Here is a 20,929-nt window from a genome sequence, read left to right as displayed (position 1 = left end):
CCTATCCAGCTTCTTGTCCACTGTAACCCCTAGGTCATAGAATCATAGAATATCAGGGTTGGAAGGGACCTCAGGAGGTCATCTAGTCCAATCCCCTGCTCAAAGCAGGACCAATCCCCAATTAAATCATCCCAGCCAGGGTTTTGTCAAGGTCCTTTTCTGCCGAACTGCTGCCGAGCCATTCGGTCCCTAGTCTGTAGCGGTGCATGGGATTCTTCCGTCCTAAGTGCAGGACTCTGCACTTGTCCTTGTTGAACCTCAGATTTCTTTTGGCCCAATCCTCTAATTTGTCTAGGGCCCTCTGTATCCTATCCCTAGCTGTGATGAAGTGGGACTGTTCTTAATGTTTCCTCCGAATATTGTGCGGGTGCCTCAGTTTCCCCTATGCAGTTCTTAAGTATCTAGGTGGTGGGGTAAGGGTGTATGATCATTGCAGAGCCCTAGAGGGCAGGTGTGTGCAGGGGTCTGGACACAGAGAATGGCCAACACCCTGTTTCTTGGCAACTGATAGCCTGGGCCCTCCCCCTCTCCTCGCAAGGTGAAAGCTGAAGCGTTGGAGAACAAAGGAATGAGGTGACCACCTGGCCCAGGAAAGGAACAAAGCCCAGAGGAGGAGGGGCTGGAGGGAGTGTCAGTTTGTGGCTGGCTGGGACATGGAGTGAAGGGCAGAGGTGGTTGTCTGGCTCACTGCCCCCCAAAATGGACCCAGCTGAGGAGTCCTGTTCTCTGCACCTACAAGCTCTGTGTTAGACCATGTTCCTGTCATCTAATAAACCTCTGTTTTTCTGGCTGGCTGAGAGTCACGTCTGACTGCGAAGTTGGGGTGCAGGACGCTCTGGCTTCCCCAGGACCCTGCCTGAGCGGACTCGCTGGCGGAAGCCCCCGGAGGGGCAGAGGATGCTGAATGCTCCAAGGTCAGACCCAGGGAGGTGGAAGCAGTGTGAGCTGTGTGTCCTGCAGACAGGCTGCTCACAGAAAGGCGACTGCCCCAGAGTCCTGACTGGCCTCATGGGGAGCAGTTCCAGAGCATCGCCCAGGGACTCCGTGACAACTGGTGGTAGCGGTGGGATGTTCTGCACCCCGTGGATGGCGCTTCCTGCAGGAAGTGACTGGGGAGCAGTAACACGAAGGGGGATCGCCGAGGACCAGGCCTGCTGAAGGCTCAGAGAGGAGCGGTTTCGGGGGGCGGTTAACCCCTGGGAGTGTGTGACCACCGAGAAGGACTGTGCAGTAATGGGGTCCCCCTGGGGACTGCAGTGAGCAGTCTCAGGGGAGGAGGAGCCTGCAGCTTGGCCCGGGGAGAGAGAAGGACTTTTGCAGTAACAGGGTTCCCCTGGGGATTGCAGCGAGCAGTCCAAGGGGCGGAGGAGTCTGCAGCTCGACCCTGGCAAAGAGGAGGTGACCTCGAGAAGGGCTGGCACACGAGATGTTCTCCCTGGAAACCGTGGGGAGCTGAGAGCACACGGGCCTGTGAGTCCACAACAACTTGGCAGGAGCGGAGTGATGGCCTGTCACCATCTCCTTAAGAAGGACATTGTAACCCTGTGCAAAAAGAGAGGGTTGCGCATTGGAAAGTTCACCAAAGCACAGTTAACCGTGCAGCTGGAGGAGGATGACCGCTCTAAGGAACAGATTCCTGACCCCAAATGGGGCTATAGCAGGATCTGGGAGCAGCTGGAGTGGCAGCCAGGCATCACCAAGACTCCTGTCCCTGACCAGACGAGGCTCTTCACGATCGGGTTCCCCATCGGGGGATCGGAGACGGACGGGATTGGAGCTGAGTCCGAGAGAGCAAGAGGACTGTGAGAGACAGCGAGAGCCCGAGAAAGAGCTGCAGAAGCAGCAGCAGCATGAACTGGCAGTGGGGGAGTGGAGAGGCCTAGGGGACCTCCCCGGGGTGAGTGGGGATAGATCCCGGGGGGCCAGTTCCGCAGGGAACCTCGAGATTAAATTGCTGCCCCTGGTTAAGAAGGGGGGGGATGTGGATGCCCACCTCACTGCCTTTGAGCAGGCTGGTGATTTGAACCAGGGGGACCCTGCGGAAAAGCCCCGGTGTCTAGCTCCCTTGCTGGGTCCCAAGGCCATAGACTCCGTCAGCCAGATGGTTGGGGGTGTGGACAGGCTCCCACTCCTGGTCCCATCCTATATGTCTGTGTGGAGTTTCCTGCGGCCAGGCCACTCGGACCTCCAGTGGGAGTGGAAGGTGATGGTGAATGGGGAGACATTCCTGGGGTGGCGAGATCCTGGGACAGAGAGAACGGTTGTCAGGCCCTGGGTGGTGCAGCCCCAGAGGCTGAGGGGCTGTGTGAGCTGGGTGAGGGTCCCAGGGACGAAGCCCCTCACCCTGCCTATGGCCCAGATCCCTGTGCAGACCCAGGAGGGGTGGGGCTGGCTGGTCGTTGGGGTGCCCCAGGACACCAGCTACGAGACCCTGTTGTGCGGGGACTGTGTCTCTTTGGGACAGGATCCAGGCCCTGTTCCTGTAACTGCCAAGGGTTTGAATTTGAATCCAGGGAACCAATCGGTGGAGAGGGAAATGGTCAGTGAAAATGCAGATGACCTGGCTGGCAGGGGGGAGGAGCGGCTAGGCTCAGGCTACCTGCCTGCCTGTAACCAGACCCCTGGGGCTGGGTGGGACTGAGAGATGCTCCCCGCCCCCTTGCACACCAGAGTGGGGACTCTCGCTGACTCTGATGCATTGAGGAAAGCAATGGCCTGCTCCCACTGGGACAGCAAGGGCAGTGCTGAGCTGAGACCCCAGCTGAGTGGGGGGAGACACAGGCAGGGCAGGGGATCTGTGGGGAGTGGCAAGGTGCTTGGTAAGGAAAGTTTGGATGAGCCTAGGCAGCCTTGTGATCTGATGGCTTTGTCCAGTCAGCAGGGTGGGAAGGCGAGGAGAGTGGAAGAGGAGTGTCCCTGGACCTTACCTGTTAGCTGGGTGGAGAATTGGGACAGTGAAGGAAATGTGTCTGTGTCTGTCAGGGGTATTGACTTGCCTATGGAGGGAGCTACCCTGATCTCCAAGCAGGTGTCTGTGACCAGCCCTGTGTGCTGGGACAAGGGGAATGAGATCCCAACCTGTGAGTCTGGTAAAGGAGAAAGTGTGTCTGGCTCTTCTTGGTCTGTGGAGCAGAGAGAAGGGGCCTTTCAGCCTGTGATGGCTGAGGGTCGTGCAGTTGTCCCAGAGTTTGTTCTCGATTCAGCTAAAGCCCAGGAAGGGAATGGTCCTAAGTTTGTGTCTGCTCGGGAGAATGGCCCTGTAACTAGGTCGCATCCAGTTAGGGTCTATGTAAAATCCCAGAGACCAGACAATTCTGGTGCTTGTATTTTGCCTGTTGCTAGTGTGTTGTTGGAAAGGGTGGAGCAACTCTGTCTAATCAGGGTGAGATCCTAGCCAGGGCACAAGGAGAGCATGAAGGTATGTGATTGTGTTACCTACTGAGGGTGTGAAAACCTGTAGCAAGAAGGAAAAGATTCCTGAACTTGTGTGTGGCAAAGGGAAGGAGAATGCTTCTAACCTTTTATCTAGGAAGTCTGTAAGTTTGCCTGAAAGGGGATTGTGTAGGAATCCGCCTGATGGGCCAGAGGTGATTCTGGATGTAAGGGAGACCCAGAAAAAGTCTGTTGTTGCTCAGGAAAGTGTTCCTCTAGAGCAAGCCCTAGGTAAAGAGGGTAAGAGCAGAATTTTTGGGAGGGGTGAATTGTTGCATAGAAAAGCCCTCGGGAAAGGAATCCTCATGGAGTCTTTGCAAGCAGTTTACTGCAACTGAAGGGTGTGAAAGTGATTTAATCAAGAAAGTTTCAGTTCCTAACAGCCAGAAATTTTCTGTTGTGAATGGATCCACTGACTGTCCTGTTGAAAGACCCAGTGTGGAGAGCTTTGAGAAGGTCTCAGATGAAGTGAAAGCTGTTAAGAAAGTTAAACAGTTCTATAACCAAGTGGCTGTGTTTGGCCAGCTTGCTGGGGAGAAGACCCAATCCTGGTTTGACCCCCTGGGGTTTTGGGGTGGCCAAAGGGCACGGGCCGCAGAAACCTTCCCACATGCGGCCTGCTAGTGCTATCGACCACCCCCGACCTAAGGGAGGGCGTGAAACTGGAAGGGCCTGGTGTAACTCCTACCAAGGAATGGGAGAGATGCTGGGGCATCCATGGGAACATTGGTGGCTTCAAACTTCCCCAGGTCACCGGGTAAAGTGACCCCGCTCAGTTCAATCTCGAAGGGGGGAGAGATGTGACGAAGTGGGACTGTTCTTAATGTTTCCTCCGAATAGTGTGGGGGTGCCTCAGTTTCCCCTATGCATCTAAGTATCTAAGTATCTAGGTGGTGGGGTAAGGGTGTATGATCATTGCAGAGCCCTAGAGGTCAGGTGTGTGCAGGGGTCTGGACACAGAGAATGGTCAGACCCAGGGAGGTGGAAGCAGTGTGAGCTGTGTGTCCTGCAGACAGGCTGCTCACAGGAAGGTGACTGCCCCAGAGTCCTGACTGGCTTCATGGGGAGCAGCTCCAGAGCGTCGCCCGGGGACTCCGTGACACTAGCACCTTCTGCAGTTCCTTGTTTGAAGTGACTCATTCTGCACCCACCACTCTCCTGCTGGCTTGGAGAAAGAGGAAAATTAGTAGTCAGCTCCCTGTCCCATTGAGAGATGAAGCATTGTTGACCTGCATTCCATGGCATCTGCCAGCTCTACCTCTCAGCTGCTCCACGTCCTATTCTCTGGAGCCTTAGCTCACCTTGTCAAAGAGACAAACTCCCAGCTGTAGTCTGAGTATCTCAGAGCACAAGTAGGCCCTTATTCCACAGAGACAAGCTTCGCTCTAATTGTGTGCATGGCCCCGCTGAACTCAATGGGACTACTCACACGTGGAAGCCTTTGTAGGATCAGTGCCTTCGTTAGCTAAAGTTAAAGGACCAGATCAGAGGCGACACACGGGGGGAGGAGCACGCAGGGTCATGTGCCCCCCAGATTTGCTGCTTGGCTTGGACTGAGCATGTTCAGTAACATCTGCTGAAACCACTGCCCTATCCCCCACGATCGGCAGGTCCGGGTCATCTCTGGACCAGATTCTAGCTAAAGCATTTACATAGCACCCCTCCACCTATTCTCTGGCCATCTCCAGCTTCAGTGGCATTGCTCCAGCTTTACACCAGAGTTACAGAGATCAGAATCTGGCCCAGAACACATACCTAGCAATCAAGTCTCATGGGGAAACGTGTATGATATTATATTGTCATATTTATTTAAAAGTACATGATGAGGTACTTAAAGATCATGGTAAATTCATAGATTCCAAGGCCAGAAGGGACCATTCTGATCAACCAGTCCAACCTCCTATGTAGGACGTAGAATCATACGGGGACCCAGCAACGGTTTCCGATGCAACGTTCACTTGAGCATTTTCTGAATTTTGAGCCAACTTAAAGGTTTTCCTGAGGTACCTTGGAAGCTCTGGACATGTCATCAGCACTAAGGACAGCGCATCACCCTGAGAGGCACAGAAAGCAAGGGGCTTGATTTACCCCAGGAGACGGCACATCTTTCAGGTGCCCTGGCCTCAACTTCATTCTGGGAAGCACAGCGAATTCTAGGTAGCCCAATGGAGCGGGAACTCTGGACAGCCCACCCCACAGTGACTCGACTGCTAAGGGTCTGTTGGCCACATACCAATGGCAGAAATGAATCTAGGCCAATAAGGTTAGGAGAGCTGGCATACAAGAAAGAGGTAACTTTTATCAGATGGTGTGGCTGAAAAATAAACCCAATTAGCACGGTCATAGCCCTACGAAACAGGGCTAATAGCTTCATATCCCCACAATTCCTCAAACGTGTTTTGGTGCTTTTTGAATCCATGTGAATGCTGCAACATTTCTTGGTTTGGATGCATCTTGATTCACTTTCGCTTGTGTGCCACGGAACACCCACAAGCGTTCTAAGGAATTAAGTTGAAGGGTTTGGGGTGGTTTTTTTGTTTTGTTTTTTTTACAGAACATCTGCAATTAAGTATCAAAATGCTTTCAGTTTCTTAGATCTAAAAATAAGCACTTGAACAACTTAGCCAATTATTTAATTGACAAAGGACTTCATCCGATACAGCAGGAAATTTGCTAGGAAACATGCTGCACTCATTAAAATTGTCACCATCCATAAAGCCTGAAACATGTAACGCCTTCTCCCACCTCTAACACTGAAAATAACAGCCACAAAAGACGAAGAAAGTTGTTTCTACCTTTTATCATCCCCCTGACAATTCCCCATGCCTGACAGAAGCCTGAATGGCAGCATGAAATCTCACAAATGTCAGAAACCCCCGTGAGTTCAGTTACACAACTTGTCATCAGGAAAATGCTGATTTTCCCCCCTTGGGCAGAACGGGGATAAGAGCAGGTATTTCCATACATTAGAATACACTACACTACTCTTAAAATGCTTCACTACAGCTTAATTTCTTATCTTTGGCTCCACTGCCTTCTGCAAAGGGAACCTCGTTCTCAAACTTTAAAAGCAACCAACTTTAGAATGCCACAGTTATCGTTATCGTTTTAGGCTGTTTTATAGATCAAACAACACTGTGTAAGAGACAGTGCAAAGACAGATCTTGCTTGTAACTTCAAGCAGTTTAACTAAACCCTTTAACTCCTCAATAGCTACTTGGCTTCTTTTAGAACTGAGCATAATAAAAATGCTCCATCCCATCTCCTCATTATCCGAAAACGAAGCCATTTTTATAAACCATAATTGTGCCTGTCTTGTTTTGCTTAATGAAAATTATTTTAAATATATTGAAACAGCCTTAATTACACGGTCACAAGGAAACTACAGCATACGTTAGCGAGCGGTATTGTGCACCGAAAGAGAAAAACCCTGCCAAGGGTTCATTTAAGGGTCAGATTCTCAGACGGTCTCTGTTTTTGCATCTGCATTTTGAGATGCAATGGAAGTAACTGCACATCCACGTGGCTTTACCTGCACCGGAAAATAGCGGGTGCAAAAAAGAAGGCAGGGCTAAAACTTTCCCCCTAAGACTGTCTCCCCCGCCAGCCTTTTTTCTGAAAAGCACCCCACTTCACGAATGGCAAGAGTTGAACAAGCATAGTGCAGACGGGGCCCAAGGCAGCCACGCAGTGCCATCAGCTCCTGCTCAGGGCAGCTCTGCCCAGCAATCTCCACTGACACCTCCACTGTTGCTGCCACGAGCAGCTCTCTCAGGCCAGCTTAGACAGGGTCTTGGAATTTTATGGACGTCTCAGACCCCGATCTTAGCTCCTCTCTTTCTGTAAAAACACCCATTAGTGGCAAAATTCCCTTCCCCACCACACTCTGCAGTTGCCTCTTGCTTGATTAGTTGCATCGGATTCAAATTTTGTGCTGCAGTATTTTACAATTTTTTTTGTTAACTGGTTACAATTCCCGCTGCGCACACAATGCCACTCAAATGACTCAGGGAGAGCAGGTGTGAGAAAATTCCTGCTATACGGTTTGTCACTATAAAAAAAAAAGGCATATTAGCCTAATTTAATGGGAAGGGAGGACTAGCACCTGACAGGCATCCATCCTATAGTTTGTGGGAGCCTGGGAACACATACAGACACGGGGTGGGGAAGAGAGAAATTCTAGAAAATGGTCTTACAGTCTCCAAAAACAATGAGCATCACTCTTAAAATGACACTTGTCTCCCCAGTTGCAAAAGCATTAAACCTGAACTAGCATCTGCTTAGAGGCCGGCCAGCTAGCCAAGCCCACAGGGTTTGATATTTTGTGGGGCAGGAGTGGGATCTGTGTGCTGGTGAAAGGTACCAAATTGCTTCATTTTTCTGTTGTATCAATCTACAGAGACGACGCCTAGAACTGGTGCAAGCAAGAGCAGCACAAATATCTGCTATCCTGCCCTATCACCTCTGACCCGAAGGACCACCTGGAGCCAGTCAATGAGCTCGCATTCCAGACCCAGTCAGCCCTTGGCCTCTACAATGAGTCTGCACTAGGACCATACAAATTAATAATAATGGTCACATGTGACACAGATGCCACTAGCAACTGTACTGAGAACATCGATTCTTTCTACATCCACCTCTAACTAACTGTCGGATAGTAACAATCCGCAACCAACACTGGATTAGTCCAGATTCAAACCAGTAACTTCAAACTGAAAGGCTTCACTATCGCCAATTACAGATCCTCAAAACCAGTGCTCCTCACACCTCAGTGGTTCAGGAACCAAATTAGCGATCGACATTACCAAAAGAGCCCCAGGAGTGTGAAATGTTTAGTTTATATATAGATTTAATTCTCACCACGAAATGACCAAGTATTATTATTTTATCAACTACAACTGGTTGACGACATAGAATAAGCATCCTGATTGGTTAATAATTCAATCACACCGTGTTTTAATACTTGTGCTGCAAAGAGCCGCAGGAGACACATTAAAGAGCCACTTGCGGCTCGCACGGCTCAGTCTGAGTATCACTGCTCTAAACCATTGCAGGGTGAAATTCACACCATGCAGAGGGCCAGCAAACCAATTATGCACCGCTCAATCGCACCGTAAGTCCTTTAAGGAGAATGCATGTAAGCTTTCAGTATGTGCATGTCAGCATGTGTAAGCCACCACACCATGCAGTGTGACATCAACTTCCAACAATTTCAGTCACAAAAAAATCTCCTCCTCTCTTATTACTTTGGCACCTGATCATTAGCATCTAGTGCAGTACTGTGATGGGTCTGCACGGCAGGTCAGCATAAACAGAGCCTGCCAAGTTCTCCAGTAATGCGGGACAGAGACCTTGAGACTCAATTATAATTCCATCACACGCAGAAAGTGAACACTGGGTGCAACATTTCAGTGTATCCCCTTTTAAATAGGGTTCAGAGCAGCAGCCGTGTTAGTCTGTATCCGTAAAAAGAAAAGGAGGACTTGTGGCACCTTAGAGTCTCTAAGGTGCCACAAGTACTCCTTCCCTTTTAAATATGAACACTTATGCCCAATGAAACTTTAAAACATTATTTAGCACATGCCCACACACCTTATGAAATCGTTGCTAAGCAAGGTGGTGAGCAATCAACTCCACTGATTTAGCACCTCTCAGGAGATAATCATCGCTTATAATACAATTTGCAGTAAAGATTCAAACTTAAGGGCAAGGTGGCTTGGTGGATTATTGAACCCGTCTTTCAAGTCTAACTCATACCTAATAATTTTGTAAAATGAATGTCAGGAAATGACTCCATCATGTTTTGTCTGGTCAAAAAGACAGTGCGATGTTAACATTTAAAGGTCACCTAACTCACTTAGATTTGTTATAGATCCAGTTGCCTTTTGCTGGTGTCTCAAAAGCCAGAGAATATTTGAAAGGGAGTCTGTGTTAGAGACTTTTCTGTCACTGCAGGCTGATGTCAGGCTATCAGTAGTCACTGATGTCACCCATCCTAAATAACCTCTTGCCCATCCAAATAACTCCAGGGCAGGACCAGTGCAAAATTTTTGCACCACCATTTACCACTGCCCTTTCTTAAAAACAAACGGAAAATACTGAAGTAAAGAAAAACAAAGTCAAGCACAAAGCATCGTTGGGAAGGGAAGGAGGGAAAAATAAATCAGCGTTTGCCAAGGGGAAAAGATCGAAACCAAGGAGTGCTACAAACAAGTTAAACAGAGAAGGGGGAAATGGGCTACTTACCAGCAGTAACTCTTCTTCTCCGAGAGTACGGGCTCCACAGAGCCATATTTCAGGTGTCGTGGCTGGCCATGGAATCATTTTTGAGCAAGAAGTGGCAGCTGGGGGCGGGGGGGGGGACACTCACACCTGTTCCCTGATCCTCACACTCCATAGACTGAGGGTAGAAACACCCCATTTACTCTACCAGCCTCCGAGTTCCTTTCCATCCGCAGAAACCCTGTGAGTAGCTGGCCTCCAAAGTAGAGGGGAGCAGTGAGTGCGACTCTGTGGAGACAACCGATTCAGAGAGCGAGAGCGCCTCCCGGTGAGTAACCCTGTTCCTTCCTTCCTGACAGCCTTCATCAAGCCCCAAGGTAGGACACTAGTGAACAGTGACCTCCCTGAAGAGGCGGGCTGAGGAACTCCTCTAGCTGAACGGCGAGTGAAGAACTAGCCCTCCTAGACCCAGCGTCTGGCCTTGATGCAGAGTCGAGAAGACAGTAGTTCACAAATTCCAAGTAGCAACCCTACGAGGTGCAATGTGTATACATGCCATTAAAGCCAAGTTGAGCAAACACTGAGGCAGTCAAGCACCAAGGTACAAGCTAGCTCAGACCACCAGCAGATGCACAGTTGTAGCCACTGTGATGGACCTGAGATGACTTGACCCTTAGATTTTCCTTTCAAAGGCCATAAATAGTCTGTTTAACTCTCTAAATGGTCCGGGTCCATCTAGGTAGCAGCTAACAGCTCTTAACATTCAGAATATGAAACCTCGCCTCCCCAGAACAGTTATGGGGCCTTGGGGAAAAATCACAAGCAGTGGTATACGCTGTCGGAAGTGAAAGTCTGATATACATTGGGTAAGAAATCTGGGGTGAGGCTGAAATACCTCCTAGTCTTTGTGAAATATGGTGGATTGGCCATTAGTTCCTAAAACTTGAGACCCTCCTAGCTGGCGTAATGACCATGAAGAATGAGACGTTTAGCCTAGAGATGGTTTAGAGGCCCCGATCTGTCCTGAGAGCCAAAGAGTTCCAGGATGGAAGAGGACAAGCTGAACCCATTAAGGAAAGACATGGGGGAGGGGGAACTGTTTGGTTTTGCTGTCAAGAGAGGAAGTACCTCAGCACCTTGCTGCATCAAGTCCTAAATTCCCACGGTAACTGGAGGGAAAGTGTTCTAAATTTAGAACTACTATCTGTACTAATGTAAAACTGGAAACATTCCCAGGGCCTCGTTGGCAGGTGGAGGAAGAATTCTAAACTTTCCCGTTACTAGTTCTTGGCACGGCCGAGACATCAAACAATGAATATAATCATCAGGCATTAACCTTCCCGACTGACAGAGAAATACCAGAATTTCAATCATCTTATAGGAGCCCCAGATAGCTGTGGAAGCTCAGTAAGGTTCTGCTAATGAAAAATGCTTCACATTTTCATCTGCGATAGGAAAAAATAAAATCATTTCAGAAAAACACGATTACAAGCTGTAGCTCAATTAGATCAAATTGAAATCAGGGGTTTTAACCCATGTAGCAACATTCATATGCTGTTATTTCTGCCTTTTTAAAACCAGTGTTAGCTCTATAGACAGCAGAGACTCTACAAATGCAGTCGTTACATTCATGACACTCTGTCTTGGCCATATGGAATTTTAAAACAAGCTTTCCAGCAGACTGGGAGGACAGGATACACTGCATCCCTGCTAGATCATCCATCCCAGTGACCAAAGGTTAGGGCCATCCGATGGCTGCTCGATGGCCTGCTTGAAATGAACGGATATTCTCAGTCCAGTTCTTAGCTGACAAGCAGCCACGCACTAACCTGCAGAGGCTCACGTTACATGGCAGTGCCCCTTGTCAGAAGACTCCAAAGAGGTGCCCAGAGGTGACTAGGCCTGGAAACCAAATCCCGCCTCAGCCCTCCCAGGTCAGGGCTGCCAGCTACTGAGGATGAGGCCATGTGAGGTGCAGTTTGCATTTCTGGTGTCTGTGCTGTACCTCTTCCATGAGCAGAAGGCTTCAGTCTCTTATGATTTCTCAATCCAGCACCTTTCACCACCACTAAATTCAACTGTAAAGTTGTTGGTGCATTTAAGGTTAAATAATAACAACCCTGCCTTTCCGGCTTGGCTGCACACAATTTGTCTACTGATGGAAGTAAACTAGTTTAGAAAACTATTTAGGTTAAATCAGTCCAACCCCCTCCCCCATGTGGACACACTTAAACTGATTTAAGAGCATCCACACAAAGAACTGCACCAGTTTAACTAAATCAGTTTAAAGTCACACTTTTTAATTGGGGCATCTTTGTGTTTAGACCAGGCCTTCTAACTATCTTAGGTGCTTATCTGGCCCGATCACTGTACTATCTGAGCGCTTCACAATATTTAATGAATTTATCGTCACAACACCCCTATTAGGCAGGCAGTGCTATTATCCCCATTGTACAGATGGGAAACTGAGGCACACAGCGGCCAAAGTCACAGTGTAGATAAAATGGAAATTTTCCTCCCTCCCAAAAATTGATAACCAAAAAAAAAAAAAAAAAAGACTCCCACTTTTGAGACCTTCTTATACTTTAACTTGATAATAAAAGAGCACGATTATATGGTAAATTGTTAGCTTGGAAAAAGTTCATAATAAAATGTGGATACTGATATTTTAAGCTCAGCAATAACTACGTGTATGCACTAAGGTTTTTCCTGACAGAGCTCATTCTTAACATGCAAAAAAGACCGGCATTAAAAATTGTTTACCGAGTTAACACAATTGTTTACCCAGAGTAACTGCCATTTATCAAGCCCATAAACACAGGTTAAATCTCTCATTGTGTGTTCAGCCATCCCGCTAGGAGAGCTTCAAAGGACGAAGGACTTATGCAGAATGCCACCAATTACCAAACCAGTTACCTGATGGCACGGTAGGCCTGAAGGGGAATTCCCTAAGAGACAAGTGGGGTACAAGATCTCATGCTCCATCAATGCCATGAGACAGCATGAGACACGGATACTTAAAATGGCGATAATACATAGAGGGCTTTATATTTCAAAGCACTTGTTCAAATATTCGCTAATGAACTGAGCAACGGTCACAAGAAGAATTTTTCAAAACAAAAGTATTACTCAACGGTAGTTGCCAAATGCCTTTCTAAGGAGCGATCTAGGAACATTTGCCTGTCTAACAAATACATGTAAGTGCATTTTTCTTCTTTGTGCAAGTGGGGTGAATCTAAAAAGGCAACAGGATTCAAAAGTCTGATGGATCGCAAGAAATCCAGATACCTGGGGTTGTAGAACCTCAGAGTTACGAACTCCAGAGTTACGAACTGATCGGTCAACCCCACCCCCCATTTGGAACCAGAAGCACGCAATCATGCAGCAGTAGAGAAACGCACACACACACAAGCAAATACAGTGCAGTGCTGTATTAAGTATAAACTATGAACAAAATAAAGGGAAAGTTTAAAAATAAGGATTTGACAAGGGAAGGAAACTGTCTCTGTGCTTGTTTCATTTAAATTCAGATGGTTTAAAAGCAGCATTTTTCTTCTGCACAGTAGAGTTTCAAAGTTGAATTACGTCACTGTTCAGTTGTAAACTTTTGAAAGAACAGAATTATGGACATTTCAGAGTAATGAACTGTGACAAAGTGGGACTGTTCTTAATGTTTCCTCCGAATATTGTGGAGGTGCCTCAGTTTCCCCTAGGAGTTCTTAAGTCTCTAGGGGGTGGGGTAAGGGTGTATGATCACTGCAGAGCCCTAGAGGGCAGGCGTGTGCAGGGGTCTGGACACAGAGAATGGCCGACACCCTATTTCCTGGCCATTGATGGCCTGGGCCCTTCCCCCCTGCAAGGTGAGAGCTAAAGGGTTGGAGAACAAAGGAATCAGGTGACCTCCTGGCCTGGGAAAGGACAAAGCCCAGAGGAGGGGGGGGCAGGAGAGAGTCAGTTTGGGGGCTGGCTGGAGACATGGAGTGAAGTGCAGACGTGGTTGTCTGGCTCACTGCCCCCAAAATGGACCCAGCTGAGGGATCCGGTTCTCTGCATCTACAAGCTCTGTGTTAGACCATGTTCCTGTCATCTAATAAACCTGTTTTACTGGCTGGCTGAGAGTCACGTCTGACTGCGGAGTTGGGGGGCAGGACCCTCTGGCTTCCCCAGAACCCTGCCTGAGCGGACTCGCTGTGGGAAGTGCATGGAGGGGGAGAGGATGCTGAATGCTCCAAGGTCAGACCCAGGAAGGTGGAAGCTATGTGAGCTGTGTGTCCTGCAGACAGGCTGCTCACAGAAAGGAGACTTCCCCAGAGTCCTTCCTGGCTTCATGGGGAGCAGTTCCAGAGCATCGCCCGGGGACCCCGTGACATGAACAACCTCCATTCAAGAGGTGTTCATAACGCCGAGGTTCTCCTATACATCTCTGATGGTTTTACTCATGGATCTCTTTCCTCTTCCAGGACATCTTCTCCACAAGAACAGCCTTTCTATCATTCCAGGTGTCCTACAGTAAATAAGACCTACGCTTGGAATGCAATTTTCAATCACAGAGGTAATGAAAGCCCCAGGTACAGAATTTATTGTTAAGTGCTCACCTTCAAAGGACCGTAGGTTTTTCAGCAACAGAACCAGTATTATTAGAAACAGATTGGTCTTGTTTCAATATATATTCATGTGCAAGAATGGCTCCATCTTTAACAGGGTTTAATTTTTCCATACTGTAAAATCAATTGTTGAACTCTAAAAAATACACTTACAATAAGGTTGAAGATGCACACAGTAAGAGGACATGGGTAGCATTTTTTGAATGCTTGCCTGTAGCGGGGCAGTTACCCCCCTCCTGAAAGAAAAGAAGACTAGGCTGATTGGGGAAGCAGCCACAGCTGGGGCCACGCCCCAATCAGGCCACACCTGGCCCTGTTATAAGGGCCCAGGGAGGGGCTGGGAAGAGTCTCTCTCTCTCTGGAGAGAGATGAACCTAGCTGCCTGGGAGCAAGGTACCTGAAGCGGAGCAGTGCTGGGGAAGGGCAAAGCAGAGTTGAGGAGCTCCAGCCTGGTAAACTCCCAGGCTGGAGGCCTTGGTGAAGGCCTACGAAAGGTACTGGGGCTGCCCGAGAACAGGCAAAGGCAGCAGGTCCTACCCCCCTTGCCAGTGATGAGTGGCCATTACAGACTGCAGTCTGCCCCAAGGAGAGGGGGCTAGATGATGACTGGCAGTAGCCACTGAGGCAAGGTGGGGGTTAGAGAGTTGGGGGTTCCCCTGGGATGGGAGATCTAGAGTGTGGGGTTACTGCTGGGGCAGAACCCCAAGGTAAAGGGGCACCGGGGTCCGGGAGGGACACGGGGCCTGAAGCAGGTGAGGGACCAGCCAGAAGGAGGTGCTCTGAGGCTGGAAAGAGCTAATTCCCAGACGACCAGCAGGAGGCGCCACACCGGTGAGTCTCAACTCTTCTACATTGCCCAATCTTGTTGCCTGAAAACAAGATTTTTTTTTTCCCAGTAAGTATCTGTATCGCCCCCTCCATACTTTTGTTCCATCTTCATTTCCATGTGTCTCATTTTATTGATAAGAGCAGGTAAAAAGTTAGCCACCCACATTATTTATCAAACTGGCTTTCTGAATTTATAATGGAAAATGTACTAGAGAAATGTAATATATATGTACCCAATTTTGCAATCCATTCCTGTTTAAGGCAAATAGGAAACATGTCCACAGCTTTACATATACTAAAAATCAACCTATGAACCTTTATTCTCTCCAGATGTGGGAACAACTGGCAAGTCATTTTAAACTCTTCCTAAAGCTATTATTGCCTAGAGTCGCTCTCCTTTTAAGAAGCACAAATTCAGACCGAGTCCTCAACAACGAACAATAAACACTTTTTTCCCCTTAAAAAAAATGTACAACTTCTATCCGTACCCAACTATAAAATAACTGAAAGAATAACTGTCTTTCTGATTTCCATTCAATATAAAATACCAAGTTCATATTTAAAACGATTCAGGAAAAACACTACTATTTAAAGACGCTTTTAAAAATTATTGTTGCTAAATGACACCCCCACTTGCTCCGGAGAAATGGGTCTCAAAATCATCACATACTGAAACTCAAGAAACAGTCAGACATATGTCAGTATGCTCACAATATGAATCTATGCACCCAACTTTATCCACATTACTAAATTCGAACACAAGCATCACAAACAAGCACCACTAGACAACATGCATATAGTGCATGGACAGTGTCAGCTATAGAAGGAGAAGTTACTTACTGAAGGCTTGATCCTGCAGTGAGCTCTGAATAGCCAGGTCTCACCACTTGACAGAACTCCTTGCAGGATAGGGAACTAACTGATCATCTTTGTGCGTGTTGCCCTCACAGACCCCCCCACTTTGGGAGACAAATGTCTTGCCTCAAGTCCAGGGCCATTTACCAGCAGTGACTGTTGCAGTCATGAGCTACACCTTACAGAATTTCACATGAGACTACAAAGGATCCTTTGGTAGCACAGTCAGGGACACACTTGTGACAACAAGAAAGCAAGTTGTCCTTTAGTGCGTTAGTGATGGGGTCTGCACTTCTTCCAAGCCAGCTTCTCCAAGGGACCCAAGAGATGGGGCATCAGGCTCAGAAATAGTCCAGAGCCAAAGCCAAGGACTTTGGGTCCATAAGGATGGAGAGGGACAGGGAGGCGTTGGGACTATGGGATACAAAGCCCCTATCACTATGTGAGTAAGAGACAGGACAAAGCCCCTCTGTGACACTAAATGCTGATCTGGCACCAACAGCATACTTGGCTCAGGCCTGTGGGTTTACAGAGAACTGAATGCTTCCGGGTACCAGGAGCCTTGAACCTGTTTTGAGAGGATTCCCCAGTTGGGCTCATGTGCCCTTTATCAGCTCTCTTTAGCTACAGGGTCCTGCTGGGGACACAAAGGACGTCTCAGAGGGGAACTACTCTAGATCTCATTGGCCGGCTCTATCCTCCAGTGCCTTTGCAACATAGGCAGAGCAAGGGCTAGCGACTTATCCAGTGGTGGGCTGGAGCCAGTTCGCGGGAACCGGTTGTTAAATTTAGCAGCCCTTACAACCGGCCAAAAGTGGCACCTTAGGTGCTGACTCCGTGGGTGCTCCGGGGCTCGAGCACCCAAGGGAAAAACAGAATCCGCTGTTCACGCAGGAAGCCTGGGAGGGCTGAGAAGCAGGCGGTGGCTTCCCACTCAGGCCCAGGGAGGCGGAGCAGAGGTGAGCTGGGGCAGGGGGGGGCATGAGGAGGGCCACCTGTGCTGCAGCAGGTAACCGGGGGGGGGGGGGCACAGGGGAACTGCTCCCGCTCATCTCTGCCACCCTCAGCCTGAGTGTGAAACTGCCGCCTGCTTCTCAGCCCTCCCCGGCTTCCCACGCCAACAGCTAATTCGCGGGAAGCCGGGGGGGGGCCCAGAGAAGCAGGGCGGGGTGGCGCGTTCCGGGGAGAAGGCGGAGCGGAGGTGAGCTGGGGCGGGGAGCTGCCGATGGGGGCTCTGCCTAAAGCGCCACTTTTGAGGTGATCAGTGGGGGGAGCAGCCACTCCCCCTGCTCCCCCCCAGCTATGCTACCCTGCCCCCAGGAGCCAGAGGGACCTGTCGAATGCTTCCCGGGAGCCGCCCCAGGTAAGCACCGCCAGGACTCCCCACCTCGCCCCTGGCAGGTCCCTCTGGCTCTTAGGGGCGGGGTGGGCACCCACTACGGTGGCCCACAAGACCCTCCTGCCCGGTTCTGGGGGCAGTCAGGGGACAGGGATCCGGGGGGGGGTGGCATCAAGGAACACGGGGGGGGGGGGTTGGATGGGGCAGGAGTCCCAGGGGGGCGGGCCACTACCCCCTCGTGGGGTGAGGAGGGAACTGGTTGTTCAGATTTTGGCAGCTCATCACTGGGCGTATCCCTCTCCAACCCAGCAGAGGCAGCTAGACCTCTGGCTCCTCCGCTGAGAGCGGCATTACAGGACTCCCAAAGCTCGAATCTGACTCCCAGCACTCCCCCATACCTGAGACCAGGCTCTGGCAGCCTAATAAACTGCACCAGAGAGACACCTGAAGCTACAAACCACAATTAAACAACACCAATGCTAGCAGACATGAAAAGTACCTTAAACAAAGGCTAGTGCAGGACAATCCCGAGCCAGGAGGGGTCGGGCAGTGGAAAGGAATTGATGTGTTTGGGAACCACGCACCCTTTATAGGCATGCAGAGCTCATCGCTCCACTGGTCACTGCTAGCAACCAGGTCACAGATTGCAGCCAACGGCAGAAAGCATCTGTGAGGGGAAGTTCTCAAAGAACCACATAATTAGATGACTATTTAAAAAAACCCACAAGTGCTCTCAATGTTATTTGCAAGCAACTTTTCACAAGGGCAAGAGCTCTGATCCTTTTACAGCTAACTCTGCCTTTGGCTATAGCCATAAAGCATTAGAAACAGACTGTGTAGATGCTGTGTGTAGCTGTAGACAGACCCACTACGCATATCACACTAGAAATTCCGTTTGAATATTCTTTGACCTCTAACCGTTCCCTCTCCCCACCAGTCAGCTTTCTTGATTCCTTTTAAATTTGCCAACACACAGCAGGAGTTTACCAGGGAAATTTATCACCAGAGACCACTCAATGAACTAGAAAACTCAACAGGATGGGACACTAAGCATAGAGAGTCTCCGCTTTGTAAATTAACACAAATATCAGTGTATCTGTTTAATTCAATGCAATTTCTTTTGACAGCTCTGATGTCAAGTTTAGATTCAAACTCAAATCAAAGAACTGCCTAAAGCTCCTGGGTCTCTCATACTAGCGTGTTTGGGAGAGCTTGGCTTTCCAGGTTTATCAGCGCTCCCCTTTCTTTGGGTGCATTATGTGTAACTTTGAATCTAATAGCGTCTTTCCCTCTCCCCACAACTCCGGGTTGAGCTTTAACTGAATTTGCGTCGTTGGGGCTTAGAAGCACTGGATCATCTCCGCTGACAGCCATGCAGCTGATCAGGAGAAAAATAACCCCTCCCAAAGTGCTCCTTTCACAGGTTTGTTTTCTCGGCCTGCCACGCTCCAAGCCTCCAAGAACACCACCTCGCCTGAGTTGCAAAGTGAAGTGACAGAAATGCCTCACCTGTCTGCAATGGGGGGCATTTAACAAGATGTTAAACACGATTTTCCCTTGGGGTGGACAAGTCCTGGGGTGTTACAAATAGGTTAGTGGGCAGTGGGTTGGAACAATTTTTACAGAGAGGGGCTGAGAGCCACTGAACAAACCTGTAAACCCTGGATAGGACGGCAACCACTTCAAGCCACAGGGTGCGGCAGCCACCCTGGTTCCAGCCCCCTTGCAAGCGGTGACTGTTAACCATGACTAAACTTAACCTAAGAGGGTTTTAAACACAGCTACCTCAAGCTAACCTGTGTTTAAACACCACTTGCCCCATCTACAGGAGCTGCTAAAATGGGCTTAACGTGGTGGGGGCTGGTTAAACCTGGTCTGTCAACAACCCTGCCCCGGTGGAGTCCAGGGGGAGCAAATGCCCAGCCAGGCAGAAGGGCCTGCAGGCTTCAGACCAGAAGCCGGTGAGTCTGTTTCAGCAAAAACAAGGAGGAGTCCTTGTCGCACCTTAGAGACGAACACACATTTATCTGAGCATAAGCTTTGGCGGGCTAAAACCCAGCTCTGGAGGGAATTTCAGCCCACCCAAGCTTGTGCCCAAACAAGGGTGTGAGTCTCCAAGGCGCCACAAGGGCTCCTCGTTGCTTTGGCCAGCAGGGAGCGACTCCCCGACGTGGGGAAGTGCGAAGGGGCCGGGGAGCTGGGAGAAAGCCGCCCCCCTCCCCGAAGCGCAGCGCGGGCGGCCCGGCCGGGCAGGGGGCGCTCACCGGGCGTCGTCGGCGGCGGCGGCGGGGCGGTCGCAGCGGGCGCCCGGGCCGGGCCGGCAGGCGGTGAGCAGCAGCAGGTCGCGGCCGTTGTGCAGGGCGGCGCGGGTCTGGGCGCCGAGGCCGCTCGGGGAGCGCTGGCCCTCGAAGACCAGCAGGTAGCGGCGGGGCGCGGGGAAGGGGCCGGCCCGGGCGCCGCCCCGCTGCGGGAGCCGGCGGGGGAAGAGCGGCAGCGAGACGTCGAAGCGGGGCCGGAAGCCGGGCGCCCCCGGGCCGGCCTGGGCCAGCAGCGCCTGGCCCGGCTCGAAGCCCAGCGGCCCGTCGCGGTGGAGGCTGAAGAGCAGGTGGTTGCGGCCGCCGTTCCAGTGGGGCGGGCGGGCCGGGGCGTCGGGGCTCCGCGGGCCGCGCTCCAGCGGCAGCACCAAGAGGCAGGCGCGGCCGGGCTCGGGCGTGTAGAAGCGGGAGCCCCGCAGGCTGCGCAGCACCCGGCGCTGGGGCTCCGAGAGGCGGCCCCGGGCCGGGTAGACGTAGACGCGGAAGCCGTGGCGCCGGCAGCGGCTGAAGTCGAAGCAGGTCTCCATGCGGCAGCGCCCGCCCGCCGGCCCCGCGCCGCCCCGCGCCCGCCGCCCGCCGCCCGCCTCCGCCGGCCCCGCCGCCAGGGCGCTGCCCCGGCGCGGCTCCGGCTCCGGCGGGGAGGCGGCTGCCGCCCGCCGGCGCCCCGGCCGCAGGTAGAGACCCGCCAGCAGGCAGGCGGCCAGCCCCGCCAGCAGGTACCGGCCCCTGGCCTGCATGGGGCCGCCGCCGCCGCCGCTCCCGGCCGGGCTGGCTCAGCGACGCGCCCCTGCGGGGAGCCGGGTCCCCTGCGCCGCCCGGCTCATCGCCCCGGAGCGGGGGGGGTCCCGCTGCCCCGGCTCCGCGTCCGGCCCCGCGTCCGTGCCGGAGAGGAGTGAGCCCTGCCCCCGCCTCCCGCGGGGGGTCCCGGGCGCCGGCGGCTCCTCCCTCCTGCCCGCGGCTGGATCCCGGCTGCACGGCGAGCCCACGGGAGTCGGGGCAGGGGGACCCGCCCGCCCCCTTGTCCGGGGGCCAGGCTCAGCCCGGGCACCGGGGGGTCCCCGCCCGCTGCCCGCACCGGTCTGGGGAGGAAGGGGCGTCAGTGGTCCCTCGGTCTGCCGGGGCCGGGAGCGGGATCCCAGAGCCACACAGCCTCTGGGGGTTTCTCTCCCAAGGGAGCCCTAGGCGGGCAGATCCTACCGGAGCCGCATTCACATCCCACAGCCTAGCTCGGGGGCAGGGGAGCCATCCTCCTCCCCCCACTAATCCCCCCTCTGCCCGTCTTCCTCCACTCCTCCTTCTCTGCCCGTCCTCTTTTTTTCTCCTCCCTCCCCGTC

At 51.4% G+C, this 20,929-nt stretch overlaps 1 protein-coding gene across 1 annotated transcript in view; it reads right to left on the bottom strand.

Moving 5' to 3' along the window:
• Positions 1-20,332, bottom strand: part of LOC311518333 (exostosin-1-like) — a gene marked incomplete at its 5' end in the record, with an annotated part of 176,305 nt that extends 155,973 nt beyond the window's left edge. Inside the window, one exon of the mRNA XM_084624055.1 lies at positions 19,545-20,332. Coding sequence (XP_084480181.1) covers positions 19,545-20,332 — 788 coding nt within the window. The remainder of the gene's footprint in view (positions 1-19,544) is intronic.
• Positions 20,333-20,929: the final 597 nt, after the last annotated feature.

The sequence above is a fragment of the Lepidochelys olivacea genome, assembly GCF_965140295.1.
Source record: "Lepidochelys olivacea isolate rLepOli2 genome assembly, chromosome: 3".
NCBI lineage: Eukaryota > Metazoa > Chordata > Testudines > Cheloniidae > Lepidochelys > Lepidochelys olivacea.
Note: the sequence above shows the minus strand (reverse complement) of the source record. Positions and strands in the feature narration are given on the sequence as shown.